Source organism: Melopsittacus undulatus (genome assembly GCF_012275295.1).
Source record: "Melopsittacus undulatus isolate bMelUnd1 chromosome W unlocalized genomic scaffold, bMelUnd1.mat.Z SUPER_W_unloc_3, whole genome shotgun sequence".
In the NCBI taxonomy this organism is placed as follows: domain Eukaryota; kingdom Metazoa; phylum Chordata; class Aves; order Psittaciformes; family Psittaculidae; genus Melopsittacus; species Melopsittacus undulatus.
In genome coordinates, this window is record NW_022993945.1 from 1,428,354 (window position 1) to 1,445,072 (window position 16,719).

Genomic DNA, 16,719 nt, shown 5'->3' on the forward strand with positions numbered 1-16,719 from the left:
AATTGTGGTCACTAACGTTGTCAATCCAGCATCCTTTTGCAGGAACAATTGACAGAACCACTAACACACGACTGCTTGGCCACCATAGAGACTGTATATTTGAGCCGACCAGTCTTGAAAGAAAAACCTCTGGAAGATGCTGATTCTTGGTTTACTGATGGTAGTAGTTTCATTAAAAATGGTAAATGAAGGGCAGGATATGCCATTAACACCACTTCACAGGTAACAGGGGCTAAACCTTTACCCTCGAACAGCTCTGCCCAGAAGGCAGAAATAATAGCATTAACCAGAGCCCTGGAATTGGCTAAAGAGAAAAGTATAAATATTTGGACTGATTATGCACATTATGCTATCTGGAAAGAACGAGGACTTTTGAACAAACATGCTACAGCAATTCTACAATTACTGGAGGCTGTTCAGCTACCTGAAGAAGTAGCTATTATGTACTGTAAAGGACATCAACAAGGTGACTCTGATCAGGAAATTGGAAATAATCTGGCCAATTTTGAAGCCAAACGAGCAGTTGAACAATCACAAATCATGTCCTTAATCCCTGATGGCAAGCTAACAACTGAAAAATCTAAACCTAGGTATTCAAAAGAGGATAGAAAATTGATTGAGGATCTAAAAGGATAGGAAAATAAAGAGGATTAGGTTCAGATACCTGATGGGCGAATTGTAATCTCCTATAACCAACTCTGGAAGTTAGTTCAGGGAGAACATAATAAAACTCATTGCGGTAGCAACTCTTTATATAAATATTTAGATAAACAAATTGTAGGAAGAAATCTATACAACACAGTTCAATCAGTGACAAAACAATGTCAGCTATGTCTTAAGAGTAAGCATAAAACTGAAAATAGAAATCAAATTGGGATGATTGTGAGAGGAAGTTACCTGGGACAGCACTGGCAAATAGATTTTTCTGAATTAAGAAAAGGGTGTTATCAATATTTGTTGGGGTTAACAGATGCTTTTTCTGGCTAGCCAGAAGCATTCCCTTGGAGGATAATTAATGCAAGACAACTGATTAAAACATTATTGAATGAGATAATACCTTGCTTTGGAGTACCAGCGGCAATTTCTTCCAACTGAGGTTTGCAGTTTCGTGCAAAATTGTTACAAGAAATTAGCAAAAATTGGAAATTGATTGGCAAGTACATGTTCCATACAGGCCTCAGGCCAGTGGGCACATAGAAAAGATAAACCATCTGATCGAACAACAAATTAGTAAAATATGTCAGGAAATGAAATTATATTGGTACCAAGGTTTACCACTGGCTCTGTTAAGAATTCGAACTAAACCTCGGTCGAAAGAAGAGGTTAGCCCATTTGAAATTTTATATGGAAGACCATAACAGTCCCAGTTTAAAGCAGAAAGTCTTCAGGAAGTGGGGGAAGGCTATCTCTGTGAGTTTTTGATCAATCTGGGAAAAGAATTGGAGGAGATAAATAAGAGAGTAGCAGGGACAAGAGCAAGAGGTTTGGATTATCCGATTCACCCTTTCAGATCTGGAGACTGGGTTTATGTTAAGAATTTTTCAGGAGATCCTCTACAGGAGAACTGGAGTGGACCGTACCAGATATTACTGACCACCTTTACAGCAGGTAAACAGAAGATAAAGGAACAACCTGCTTGGATACATTATTCAATAATAAAGAAAACACCAGAAGCAGAGATGACATGGCAGATCGAACCTTCAGGACCCTTACGTATGAAATTGCGTCGGTCATAATTTGGACTCATATGATAACTGGTGCACAAGCTTGAGACCAGAATTTATACTGAAATTAATGCAAAATGTTATTGAAGTTTTTAATCGTAGTGACTGTTGGGTGTGTGCACAGTTGCCTAAATCAGGAGAAAGCCTAGAACTCCCATTAATTGGAGTTCTAATTCCTAACACTGTTTCATGGACAAATCTGTGGGTGAACACTAGCAATTTGTATTCAAACGAAAGGTTAAAATTTGGAATAGTTAATCTTAATCCATGCAATAAATATTACAGCTGTGCACAAAGATGTATTACACCAGGAACCAGGGTAGGAGACCATACTTGCTTAAATGCCACAGATGTAGGTCACCATTCAGATTGCAATCACACTATTAATATAGATGGTATCGTAGTTCAGTGGTGGCCCATTCCGAAAGGGAAAGGATGGTATTGGTTATGTGGAGAAAATGCTTTTAAGACTTTACCCCCCAACTGGAAGGGGGCAGACACTTTAGGTGCTGTAATACCCAATTTTACTATTATCGACAGGTATCCTTCCAAAACCTGGATTTGAAGTTTTGTTAAACGGATTAAGCGAAGGTTGAACCTTATTATTGAACAGCACATTGCATTTCATAGTTTTGTGAGAGGGTTAATTCCATCTTTGGGAGTAAGTGAATTAGAGAAAACAATTGTTAATATCTCAGCAACCATAGAGGAAATGGAAATTAAAGACATTGATACAATGCAGGCAGAACAACAAGACATAACAAGCCTATCTAAAGTGGTATAAAACCAAATGGCTCCAGACATGTTATTGGCATCACAAGGAGGAGTTTGTTCCATAATCAATGCAAGTTGTTGTTCCTACATAGACCAAAGTGGCATAATTGAAACAGATCTAGAGGAAATTTGGAAACAAACTGAGATATTTCATGAGATGGCTGTGGATGACACCTCCTGTGGTTTCGAAGAAGCATGGAAAAAGTTAAGTTCATGGTTACCTAATCTCTCCTGGTTGAGGCAACTGGTTGCAAGAATATTGATGTTAATTATTTTAATATTGATTACTTTTGGTATGATACAATGTTTCCTCTGGTGTTGTAAACTATCTATGATAAATTATGAAGACTGGAAAAGGAATGAAATTAAGCACCGAGTAGAAATGGGAAATTATTTCAAAGGACTTTTGATGGTAATGGTAATATATAAAATGTTGCAAAAGAATTTGCAAAAGGGCAGAAAAAGGGGGGAATTGAAACAAGGGGAACACAAAATCACAAAACAGAATATATAAACCTTTAGAATTTGTTTTAAGCAATGTTAAGTACAATGGCTTTGTAACAGTAGCAGTGGAAAATTACTGAGGTGCATAATACATAGAAAAAAATAGAGTACAGATAGAGAACATACTGGCAGAAGATAAATCGTTATAGTTGATGTAGTTTTAAGAAAAACAGTCTTGAAAAACAGGATGCAGGGATAAGGAGTATCTGGGAATAGCAGGTGTCCAGGATAGGCTATGGGTAAACTAACTGATAAGTAGGAGGATAGGAGGGTTATTATGTCTCTGGTGCTAACGAACCAATTAAACTAGTACAAGCATCTACTGCGCATACTTCAAAGGCTGCCAGAAGTGATGAAGATTGTTGGAAGAAGTAAACGACCCTCAGAGACCACCACCACAATTCTGTACGCATGCGGGGAGCTTTCTGGAAAGTGATGTAATCCATACGTAGCCTCATGAATATGTATGTATGCCCAGGGACTATATAAGGATGGCGTGTGTAGCAATAGGGAGACACACGTTAGGAGGAGTTATCCCCCGTGTCTCCCGGCGCCGCAATAAAGAATACCTGCTTGTCAGCTTGAAAATTTTGTTGGCAAGTTTGTTCCTGGAGTTTTCTCCGAATCAGTGACCTGTACAGAAGACTCAATTTTTGGAAATAAAATGGCAAGATGAGCCACAGATGTGATCAACAAGATAACAGCTATGCCTCCACCAACTGATAAGAAAGAAACACAAGTTTTCTTGGGTGTTGTGGGGTTCTTGAGAATGCGCATCCCAAATTACAGTTCGATTGGAAGCCCTCTCTGTCATGTGACCCAGAAGAAGAATGATTTTAAATGGGGCCCTGAGCAACAACAAGCCTTTGAGCAAATTCAGCGTGAGATAGTTCATGTAGTAGCCCTTGGACCAGACGGGACAGGGCCAGATATAAAAAATGTACCGTACACCACAGTTGGGGAGCCTGGTCCTACCTTGAGACTCTGGCAGAAAGCTCCAGGGGAGACTCGAGTTTGACCCCTTCGGGTTTTGGAGTCAGGTATACCAAGGATCTGAGGCCAGCTATACCCCAATTGAGAAAGAGATAATGGCAGACTACGAAGGGGTTCAAGCTGCTTTGGAAGTGATTGGCACTGAAGCACAGCTCCATTTGGCACCCCGCTTGCCAGTGCTGGGCTGGATGTTCAAAGGCAGGGTCTCCTCTACACATCATGCAACTGATACTACATGGAGTAAATGGGCTGCACTAATTACACAAGCTGGAATAGGAAATCCCAGTCATCCAGGCATTCTAGAATGGACTGGCCAGAGGGCAAAGATTTTGGAATGTTGCCAGAGGAGGTGATGCATGTTGAATTTTCAGAAAGTGGAAAACAGTATGCCTTGTTTACTGATGGTTCCTTCCGTCTTGTGGGAAAGCATCGGAGATGGAAGGCAGCTGTATGGAGTCCTCAACAAGTTGCAGAAACTGCTGAAGGAGAGGGTGAATCTAGTCATTTTGCTGAGGTGGAAGTCATCCAGCTGGCCTTGGGCATTGCTGAATGAGAAAAGTGGCCAGTACTTTATCTCTATACTGACTCATGGATGGTGGCAAATGATCTGTGGGAGTGGTTGCAAAAATGGAAGCAGAGCAACTGGCAATACAGAAGTAAACATGTCTGGGCCGCTGCACTGAGCCAAGTTATTGCTGCCCAGGTGCAGAACCTGGTGGTGAAGGTCCTCCATGTCGATGCCCATGTACCAAAGTGTCGGGCCACTGAGGAACACCTAACCAACAAGTGGATAAAGCTGCTAAGATTGAAGTGGCTCAGATGGGTTCTAGATCGGCAACATAAAGGTGAACTATGTTTGGCCTTGCACTATCCTGGGCCTTGAGAAACAGATTTTGTGGATACATCACAGCCCAGAGAGAATTGAATCAGACAGTGGGACTCATTTCCGGAACAACCTTATAGACACTTGGGCCAAGGAACATGGCATTGAGTGGGTATATCATATCCCCTACCATGCACCAGCCTCTGGGAAAATTGAACGGTACAATGGGCTGTTAAAAACTACACTGAGAGCAGTGGGTGGGGGAACTTTAAAACACTGGTATACACATTTACCAAAGGCCACCTCCTTGGTCAACACTAGAGGATCTGCCAAGAGGGCTGGCCCAGCCCATTCACAACTTTTACAAAGGACAAAGTTCCTGTGGTGGGCATGAAGAATTTTCTGGGGAAGACAGTCTGAGTTATTCCTGCTTCAGGTAAAGGCAAACCCACTCGTGTGATTGCTTTTGCTCAGGGACCCAGATGTATTTGATGGGTAATGCGGGAAGATGGGCAAGTCCAATGTATACCTCAAGGGGATTTGATTTTATGGGAAAACAGCCAATGAACTCTGTTCTATGCTTTTGCCTGCTGTGTAATACCTTTATAGCCCATCAACTAGATGTCTTCAGATCACCAGCGACTGGCCCTGATTTCCCTCCAACCGTCATCCCAACAGAGAATCAACTTTTATAGAACCAGATGAGCTCTGCAGTAAAGGAATGATCAGCATCAGCAGGCAATGATGGAACCTGACATCTTGGACTGAATGGACTCAACAGCATTATAGGGATTGGTCCATGCCCTAAGAAATGATCTCTTTAGTATTCTCTTCCGTTGTTATTTCCCTTATCATTATTATTATTGGTGGTAGCAGTAGTGATTTGTGTTATACCTCAGTTACTGGACTGTTTTTATCTCAACCCGTTGGAGTTATATTCTTTCGATTTTCCTCCCCATCCCTCTGGGAGCTGGGGGGGTGGGGTGAGAGCGAGACTGTGTGGCTGTGTTTAAACCACGACAACTTCCTATGCACTAGGTATTCTAAGGCTCACATGTTTTAGCAGACCAGTTTGGGGGTAGTTTCCTTTTTTCAGTGGTTTGCATCTTTTCTCGTTAACTAGCGCATACCTTGATATCCTTTTTCTCTGTAGACAACTCGAAGATCCTTCCACATATATTCTTTCACCTTCTGGGAGGGCTTTTTCCATTAAATCCTCCTGAATCTTGGTCTGGTATTGTATAACTTCTAAACAGTTATGGGTTAAACCTTCTTTTTGCTCCCCATATAAGAACTCAGCAGGGTTTAGACTTTTGTCCACCATTTATGTTAAATCATCATTATTAATTAATATTGCTTCATGCAAATAAAAGTGTTTATCTAGTGAGTGTCTAACAAGTCCTCAGTCCAGTCTGTCAACATGTCTGTTCCCGCTTGTCTGCCTACCCCAGCACTCATCCCATGCTCAAACACAGGAGCTGTGTGTGGTCCCCTCCTTTCCCCCTTGGTTCATTTTTGTTTTGTTTTTTTTTTTCCCCCCTTGTAGTTGCTCACCCTGCTCTGCAGGGGCTGCAGATGCCTGCCTCTGCAACAGCACTGCTGGTTTAACCCTTTCTTAACTCTGAATGTGCATCTGCTGCTTGGTGCTAGTGACAGCAATCTCTTGCTCCTTATCAGTATCAGACAGGTCAGATGCAGCGGGTGCTTCTTTTGGAGGTACCTGTGATACATAATTTTCCAGCCTATCTTCCTGTTTACTCTGGATTTGTTTTTTTGTTTTTTTATTTTTTGTTGTTGGTTTGGTTTGGGTTTTTTTAACTTTAAACAACTTTCCCCAGTATCACAGGGTGAACGACATCTTTCCAGCTTCTCTTTATGTTTTTCCCTGTCCTTTTCCAAAGCCAAAATTAAGGGGTTTGCCTGAGCTATATTAATTTCATATGCAGTATGTCATGCTAGGTGGTTTCTTAAAGTGACAAACATATCTAAATATATCACTTCATCCCATTTTCCTTGTCACTTTAAAGAACAACATCAATTGTAACAGTGTATTATAGTTCAAAAGTTCTGTTGAAGGGCCACTTTCCCCCATTTTCCAATTTATATAAAGGCCACTGTTGATTATAATATTTGATCAGGGTTTTCTTATTCATACTTCCTCCCAGGGGCACCCATATATCTTTCCAATGAGTTGAAATGCAACCTAACGGGCTCTTTCTCAGAATTCTCCCGTTCTGTTGTCCTACCATTGTAATTCTTCAAAGATATATGATACGATTAGCCATATAACAATAACGTTTTACCCAGAGTAAAAGATATAACTGAGTGCTGCACCCACAACAGATACACTTGAATTCTAAGAGAGCATTCACAACTTCGCTGGGCAACCAATTCCAGTGCCTCACCACCCTCACAATAAAGAATTTCCTCTTTATATCCAATCTAAACTTCCCCTGTTTAAGTTTTAACCCATTACCCCTTGTCCTATCACTACAGTCGCTAATGAAGAGTCACTAACCAGCATCCTTATAGGCCCCCTTCAGGTACTGGAAGGCTGCTATGAGGTCTCCACGCAGCCTTCTCTTCTCCAGGCTGAACAGCCCCAACTTTCTCAGCCTGTCTTCATATGGGAGGTGCTCCAGGCCCCTGATCATCATCGTGGCCCTCCTCTGGACTTGTTCCAACATATCTATGTAATTTTAATGTTCAGGACCCCAGAACTGCACACAATACTCTGAGTGAGGTCTCATGAGAGCAGAGTAGAGGGGCAGGATCATCTCCTTCGACCTGCTGGTCACGCTCCTTTCGATGCAGCCCAGGATAAGGTTGGCTTTCTGGGCTGTGAGCATACACTGACAGCTCATGTTAACTTTCTCATCAGCCTACACCCCCAAGTCCTTCTCTGCAGGACTGCTTTGAATCCCTTCTCTTCCCAGCCTGTAGCTGTGCCTGGGATTGCTCCGACCCAGGTGTAGGACCTTGCACTTGGCTTGATTGAACTTCACGAGTTTGTCATTGGCCCACTTCACAAGCGTGTCAAGGTCCCTCTGGATGGCATACCTTCCCTCCAGTGTAGAAAGTGTATGTTAATTTTTTGACAGCTACATTGATTGCAGTTTAGAATCTGGGATGAATTCAAGGCAATACCAATAAGGTTTTCTAGTTATAGTATTTTAGAGTGTAAGATGTTATTGATCATGTTGATAATTTCAGATTTTTTCACCCTCTCTTCATTCACAGCCCCATGATTTTGACAACTGCAGATTTGATATTAGTGTAAATGATAGCATTTGGTATCTCCGAGCTCAGGACCCAGACCACAGACAGCAGTGGGTAGATGCAATAGAACAACAGGAGGTATGTGTGTTTTGGTGTTTTGTTTTGTTTTGTTTTTTTTTTCTTGATTTTCTCTCTTACTACCTCATTAGATCTGGTGGTGCTTGTAGAGTGTTGTAAGCTTCACCATACAGTCATTAATGTGTTCAAGGTATTTATGACAGATAAAAGCTCCAAGATTAAAGGCTGTGTGTTAAATATGTTCCAAAAGAGTTGATTTACTTATCCTTTATATGTAAAAGTTTAGAGAACTGGGAAGTAGCAACTGTGAACCTTTCTTGAGCTCTCTAGCTCGGAAAAGAAAAAGCTTGTGTTATGTTTGAGTGATTTTGTAATGGTTTTGGCCATCCTCGGTCGCTGATTATGGAATTGATTCTTAACTAGATGTCCTAGATGTTAAACACGTTAGTCTTAGAGTCCGCTCTCCTAGGTTATAATTCTGGTTTTTAGGTTTATCTCTTTCATCACTTGCCTGCTTTTATTGTATCTGATTGCTGGCTTTTGTTTCCTTATCTTTTAAGGCTCTACTGTTCATCACTCTTTTGGATTAGCTTCCCTGATCTATGCCCTATTTCTTTCGATGAACTCTTACTGTCATTTTACCTAAAGGGCTTAAAGGTCGTCTATTTTTAAAGTATGTAGCACACAAAACATCTGTTATGTTTTCAGAAACAGGATAGGCATTCCTTCAAAGTGTTGAATTTAACTACAATGCTTAGCACAATGAAACTTCTATATCTGCTTTATAGAATCATAGAATAGTTAAGGTTGGAAAGGACCTTAAGATCATCTAGTTCCAACCCCCCTGCCATGGGCAGGGACACCTCACACTAGACCATATCACCCAAGGCTCTGTCCAACCTGGCCTTGAACACCGCCAGGGATGGAGCATTCACAACTTCCCTGTGCAACCCATTCCAGTGCCTCACCACACTTATAGTAAAGAATTTCTTCCTTATATCAAGTCTAAACCTCTGCTGTTTAAGTTTCAATCGGTTACCCCTTGTCCTGTCACTACAGTCCCTAATGAATAGTCCCTCACCAGCATCCCTGTAGGCCCCCTTCAGATACTGGAAGGCTGCTATGAGGTCTCCACGCAGCCTTCTCTTCTCCAGGCTGAACAGCCCCAACTTTCTCAGCCTGTCTTCATATGGGAGGTGCTCCAGGCCCCTGACCATCCTCATGGCCCTCCTCTGGACTTGTTCTAACAGTTCCATGTCCTTTTTCTGTTGAGGACACCAGAACTGAACACAATACTCCAAGTGAGGTCTCATGAGAGCAGAGTAGAGGGGCAGGATCATCTCCTTTGACCTACTGGTAATGCTCCTTTTGATGCAGCCCAGGATAAGGTTGGCTTTCTGGGCTGTGAGCATACACTGACAGCTCATGTTAACTTTCTCATCAGCCTACACCCCCAAGTCCTTCTCTGCAGGGCTGCTTTGAATCCCTTCCCTTCCCAGCCTGTAGCTGTGCCTGGGATTGCTCTGACCCAGGTGTAGGACCTAGCACTTGTCATGGTTGAACTTCATGAGGTTAGCATTGGCCCACCTTACAAGCACGTCAAGGTCCCTCTTTCTGGCATCACTTCCCTTCAGCGTGTCAACCACATAACTTACTGTCATCAGTAAACTTGCTGAGGGAGCACTCAATCCCACGGTCCCTGTCACCAACAAAGACGTTGAACAAGACTGGTCCCAACACCAGAGGACCACAAGTGGTTACTGGTCTCCAGCTGGACATTGAGCCATTGACCACAACTCTTTGCATACAGCCATCCAGCCAGTTCTTTGTCCAAGGAGCGGTCCATCTATCAAGTTGATGTCTCTCGAATTTAGAGACAAGGATGTCATGTGGGACAGTGTCAAACACTTTGCACAAGTCCAGGTAGAAGACATCAACTGCTCTACCCCTGTCCATTAGTTCTAAAGCCCCATCATAGAAGGCCACCAAATTGGTCAGGCAGGATTTCCCCCTAGTGAAGCAATGCTGGCTGTCACCAAGCACCTTGCTGTTTTTCATGTGTCCTTGCATGCTTTCCAAGAGAATCTGCTCCAAGATTTTGCCAGGCACAGAGGTGAGACTGACTGGTCTGCAGTTCCCTGGGTCATTCATTTTCCCCTTCTTGAAAATGGGGGTTATATTTCCATTTTTCCAGTTGTCAGGAACATGATCTGACTGCCATGATTTTTCAAATACGATGGTCAGTGACTTTGAAACTTCATTCACCAGCTCCTTCAGGACCCACGGATGGATTTCATCAGATCCCATGGACTTGTGTACATTTAGGTTCTTATGATAGTCTCGAACCAGATCATCTCCTACAGTGGGCCCAAGGTCTAGGTTTTCACAGTCCCTGTGTCCGCCTTCCAAGACATGGGTGGTGCAGTCAGAGCCGTTGCCAGTGAAGACAGAGGCAAAGAAGCCATTCAGAACCTCAGCCTTCTCTAAATCCCGTGTAGCCAGTTCTCCTGAAAGCTTCCAAAGGGGGCCTATGTTGTCCCTAGTCTGTTTTTTAGCTGCTAGATACCTATAAAATCCCTTCCTGTTATCTTTAACATCCCTTGCCAAGTTTAGCTCCAACTGGGCCTTAGCTTTCATAACCTGGTCCCTAACTTCCCAGATGACATCCCTGTATTCATCCCAGGCCACCTGTCCTTGCTTCCACCTTCTATAAGCCTCTTTTTTCCTGTGTATTTTTCTCAGCAGCGTCTTATCCATCCAAGGGGGTCTTCTGGCCCTCCTATTGCACTTCCTTCTGGTCGGGATGCAACACTCCCGAGCTTGTAACAGGTGATCCTTGAATATTAACCAAGAGTCTTGGGCCCCCCTGCCCTCTAGGGCTATATGCCATGGAACCTTGCTAAGCAGGTTCCTGAAGAGCCCAAAGTCTGCTCTCTTGAAGTCCAGGGCAGTGAGCTTGCTGCACGCTCTTGTCACTGTCCTGAGGACCTCAAATTCGACCATCTCGTGATCACTGCATCCAAGACTTCCCTGGGGAGTCACATTTCCAACAAGCCCTTCCCTGTTGGTGAGCACGAGATCAAGCAGGGCACCTCTCCTTATTGGCTCCTCTACTGCTTGCAGAAGGAAGTTGTCTTCCACACAATCGAGAAACCTCCTGGATTGCTTGTGCTGGGCCGTACCATCGTTCCAACAGATGTCAGGGTGGTTGAAGTCCCCCATGAGAACAAGGGCCTGTGAGCGTGAGGCTTTTCCTATTTGTCTGTAGAGTTCTTCATCCACAGGTTCCTCTTGATCAGGCGGTCTGTAACATATCCCCCACAGTAATGTCTCCCATCACTGGTTTCCCCTTAACCCTTATCCACAAGCTTTCTGTTAACTGATCACCTGTCTCCAGAGAGAGATCCATACTCTCCAGCCTATCCCTAAAATAAAGGGCACCTCCCCCTCCCCTCCTACCGGGCCTGTCTTTTCTAAAAAGCCTGTAACCTTCTATTCCAACACTTCAGTCAAAGAAGCCATCCCACCATGTTTCTGTGATGCCTATTATATCATAGCCCTGTAGATGTGCCCACATCTCTAATTCCTCTTGTTTGTTCCCCAAGCTATGGGCATTTGTATAGAGGCATCTGATCCGAGTTCCAAATGAAGCCGGCTCATTGGCTGAAGCGGCTAGAATATGACTACATTGCTCCGAGTATTTATTATAGGTGCTGGTAACAGACTGGGTGTGTTGGGATGGAATGATGCCCCCCTCCCCCGACACATCTAGTTTAAAGCATCCTTGACAAGTCTGGCAAGCCTCCCAGCTAAGCCACTCTTCCCTTTCTTTATCAGAGCAGTTCCACCAGACCCCAGCAGATCTGGCCTACAAATGTGGCCCCATGTCCAAGACACCCAAACCCTTGACTATGACACCACCCTTTTAACCATTTATTAACCTGTCCAATCCTCCTTGCCTTTGGAAGGTCCTCCCCTGTGTCTTGGAGAATTGTCGAAAAGACTGTCTGAGTTTCAGAACCCCTGACCACCTCTCCCAGAGCTCTGTAGTCCTTCTTCATACTCCTCAGGCTACTACTATCTATATCCTTAGCACGCACCTGTATCACTAGAAGCGGGTAATAGTCCGTGGGACTTACTAGAGCAGGCAGCCTCTCCACAGGTGAATCACAATAACTTGAGGTGGAAGTAACCCATCAGCATCGAGTCCAACTCCCAGCCTCCTTGTCCAGCTCTACCCCTGTGGTAGTCTACAGCTCCCCCTACTTTGGTACCTTTGACAAACTTAATGTACATTTGATTTCTGAATCCAGATCATTTATAAAAACATTTAAGAGCATGGTGTCCTAAAATTTAACCCTAGGGAGCCCCACTAGTAGCTGTCTGCCAGCCTGATGTGAACCCATTTACTATAACTCTTTGAGCCTGACTCATCATCAGCTAGTTGTTCAGACAGTGTATAATGGACTTATCTAGTTGTGTGCTGGACGTTTTGGCCAGAAGTATACTATGAAAGACAGTAACAAAAGCTTTGCTAAAATAACAGACAAACAAACAAAACCCACAGAAACAAAAAGCCCCAACCAAAACCAAACCAAAACAAAACAAAAAACCCAAAACAAACAAACAAAACCCCAAAACAACAACATAAACAAAAACCCACAAACTAAACCAAAAACAACCCCATACATCTACTGGCTTCTCTTGGCCGACTAGATGGGTGACCTTGTCATAAAAGGAAATTAAGTTGGTTATGTAGGACTTTTACCTTGTGAACCTGTGCTGTCACCAACAACTGCCTTGTCTCATATTTTTTTCATTAACTTCCAGAATAATTTTCTCCATAATTTTACAAGGAACTGAAGTGAGACTGACAGGCCTGTAATTTTCAGGGGCTGCCTTCTAACCCTTCTTGAAAGTTGGGACAACATTTGCTAGCCTCTAGTCATTGCTAGCTTCCAGTTGACCAGTGTTAGAAGCAAAGAAGGCATTGAATGTTTCTGATTTGTCTGCACCCTTATTTGTGAGGTGACCAACCTCATCAAGTAGCAGACCAATATTATCTCTGATCCTCCTTTTGCTGCTGACATATTTTAAAAAAGCACTTTCTGTTGTCCTTCACAGTACTGGCCAGCTTGAACTGTGAGCTTTGGCCACAGAAATCTCCCTACAATGGCAAACAGCATCTCTGTAATCCTCTCATGTCAGTTGTCCTTGCTTCCAATATCCATACACTTTCCTTTTCCTCCTAAGTTCTAGAAAAAGATCCCTGAATGGCCCAGCTGGCCTTTTTCCCTACTTGCTTAACTTGTCAATAATTTGAAGCTCAGCTGCTTTCCGTTCACTGTGACTAAGTGTCGTGGTTTAAGCCCAGCCAGCAACTCAGAACCACACAGCTCACTTACTCCCCCCCCCCTTCCTCCTCAGTTACCACCAATAATAATAATGATAAGGGGAGAGAATACAATTGCTCACCACCTGCTGACTGATACCTAGCCCGATCTGAGTAGCAATCTGGGCCTTCCAGGTAACTCTCCCCAGTTTCTATACAGGGCATGACCTGCTGTGGTATGGAATACTCCTTTGGCTAGTTTGGGTTGGATCAGGTGTCTCTGTTTCCTCCCAGCTTCCCGGGCCCCTCCTCACTGCACAGCATGAGAGACTCAGAAAGTCCTTGATTGGGGAAGCGCTACTTAGCAACAGCTAAAACATCTCTGTTTTATTAGCATTATTTCTAGACTAAAGCTGAAACACAGCATTGCAAAAGCTACTAGGAAGAAAACTGTGGCAGCCAAAACCAGGACAGTATCCACCCCTTATGTTATGCCAGGTCTTACACTTCCCACCATCATCTTTTCTGTCTTTTGATAAAGGTATATATATCATACGCACACAGATACCATTCCCTTAGTTGATGGAACATCCCTAGAGAAGTTCCTTGAGTTTAATTCACTCCATGATTGGGGTTCCATCTATCATAATAGTCTCTCTAGGCAGGAAAAATGGTGTGTGGTGTTGGATTGTCGCCTGCTGAAGCCAGTTAAAATTTCATTACCACTGCACTTGTCCAGTTTTATCAAAGTTAATTCTTCATTAATGTGGTGATCAGATCCTCAAATCCAAAGAGTTGGAGATGGGTGCCACGAGGCATCCAGCACAGTGATGGATATATAGCGGCCATGGAAGTGATAATATTCAGTGTTGTACAGCATCATACAGTTCAGTTCACTGGCTGTTTTCCTCCAAAATCAAATCCTCTTGAGGTACACACCAGTCTTGCCCATCCTCCCGCATTCCCCACCAACTGCACCCAGGTCCTTGAGGAAAAGCAATCCCAAGAGTGGGCTTGCCTTTTCCTGAGTCAGGAATAACCCAGACTGTTTTCCCCAGTGGATTCTTTACATGTGCTGCAGGAACTTTATCTCCGTCTACAGTATGCAATAGTTTTGATTGGGAAAGGCTAGCCCTGTTGGCAGATCCCCTACTGTTGACCAACTAGGTGGCTTGTGCTAAATACGTATCTCAGTGTTTGAAAGTCCTACCACCTGATGCTCTCAGTGTAATTTTTAACTGTACATTTCATTTTCTCAGAGGTCTGTGTACTTGTGAAGGCTGCACCTCAAATCCTGTGTTCAGTTTTGGGCCCCTCACTACAAGAGAGATTCTGAATCTGTTCCAGCAACTCAATGAAGAGCAACGAAGGTGGTGAAGGGCCTGGAACAGAAGTCTTATGAAGAGTGGGAACTGGGGTTCTTTATTCTGGAGAAGAGAAGACTCAGAGGGCAACCTTCAGGAAAAAATCTTAAAAAAAATAAAAGTCCCAATTCTAGTTTACTTGGAAATATATCAGTGTATCAGTTGATCTTCTCTGGACCCATTCCAGCAACTCAGTCTCTCTCTTGTAGCCCACAACTGAACACAGGATTTGAAGGGTGGTCTCACCAGTGCTCAGTACAGGGGGACAATCACTACCCTGGCCCTGCTGCCACACTGGTGCTGATACAGGCCAGGATGCCACCGCCCAAGAGCAGGACTTAGCAGTTTGCCTTGTTGAACTTGATGCAGTTGACCACAACCCATCGATCCAACCTGTCCAGATCCCTCTGCAGAGCCTTCCTATCATCCAGCAGATCAACACTTACACCCAATTTGGTGTCATCTGCAAATTTACTGAGGGTGCACTCAATCCCCTCATCCAGATCATCAATAAACATTAAACAACGTTGCCCCTAATAACAAGCCTGGAAGGACACCACTAATGACTGGTTGTCAACTACTTGTGACACCATTTACCACCACTCTTTGGGCTCTGCCATCCATCTGGATATTTTACCCCATGAACTGTAAACCTATTCAGCAGTCAATTTGTCCAGGAGAAAGTCCTTGATCGGAGTAAGCCTTATTTAGTATCAACTAAAAACATTGGTGTTAACTGTGTTGTTACTGGGCTGAAAGTCAAAACCACAGCACTGCACCAGCTACGAAGAAGGAGAAAAAATGACTGCTACTGCTGAACCCAGGACAGTATCCACCCCTTATTCCATGCCATTCACGTCATGCTTAGATCCCACATTTTTCAATACACCATCGCTTTTGTCTCATATATATATATATATATACACATATACACACACACAAATAGAGATATATCATTCCTTAGCCCGTGGACAAATCCCTATAAAGCTGCTGAATTCATCCAGTCCATGATGTCAGGTTCCATCTCTTGTAACTGTTTCAGGGCAGGAGAGCTGGCGTGTAGTGTTGCATTGTTGCCAGCTGATGACACGATGGAACTTTTCTGGTTACTGCTGAGCTTGTCTGGTTTCGTCAAAGTTCATTCTTTGTCGGGGTAATGATTGGAGGGAAGTCAAGGTCACTCTCTGGTGACCTGAAGACATTTAGTTGGTGTGCTATGAAAGTGCTTCATAGCAGGCAACAGCATATGTGGAGATAGTGTTCTCACAGGAAAATGAATATTTGGTACATGAGCTCTGAATAACTCCGAGGGATACAGCAAGGCCATGGGAGGCCCGAGGAAGCCTAAACAAGCAAGATAAGAAGAAGCTGTAATTCACTGAGTTATGAGAACTGTGGACTGTTGGCAAGCGTTCGAGGTCAAGTTCTCACACCTGTGCTTAACCAATTATATGTTAGTCACTAAGGGTCTTCAAGACAAGTATCCAATCATGAAATTGCTGTAGGTGTGTGTAAGCAATAGTATATAAGGAGTTAATGCTTTGTAATAAATGGCTTTTTGTCTGATCACATTGATCTCTGACTGAGTCCGTTCCGCGGCAAATGGCGCCCGAACAGGGACCCTCTATAAGTTCACATTGAAATGGAGGAGGGTGTGAATCGCTGGGCCGTGAAGAAATCGGCTGGAATCGATCTGGCTGGACCAAGATCGGGAGGCAGAAGCCTCGGAGGAGGGAATCCTCGGATCGGAGCCTTGTGAGCCCGGAAGACACTGCGCAGTGCAAATAAGGTAAGCAGACGGACGGTTGGAAGGGAGCTTAAGGATGGGAAACCAGTTAAGTAAAGAGGATGAAGTAATGCTTAAGCTCTTCCAACATATCCTCTCTGAGAGAGGGATAAAGTATGATA

The 16,719-nt window shown here is 43.5% G+C and overlaps 1 protein-coding gene across 1 annotated transcript in view; it reads left to right on the top strand.

The window, feature by feature from the left end:
- LOC117438253 (ceramide transfer protein-like) overlaps positions 1 to 16,470 on the top strand; it is a 42,514-nt gene extending 26,044 nt beyond the window's left edge. The window contains exons 3-4 of the mRNA XM_034073772.1: positions 8,059 to 8,175; positions 16,429 to 16,470. Of these exons, the coding sequence (XP_033929663.1) occupies positions 8,059 to 8,175; positions 16,429 to 16,452 (141 nt within the window). The 3' untranslated portion in view covers positions 16,453 to 16,470. The remainder of the gene's footprint in view (positions 1 to 8,058; positions 8,176 to 16,428) is intronic.
- Positions 16,471 to 16,719: the final 249 nt, after the last annotated feature.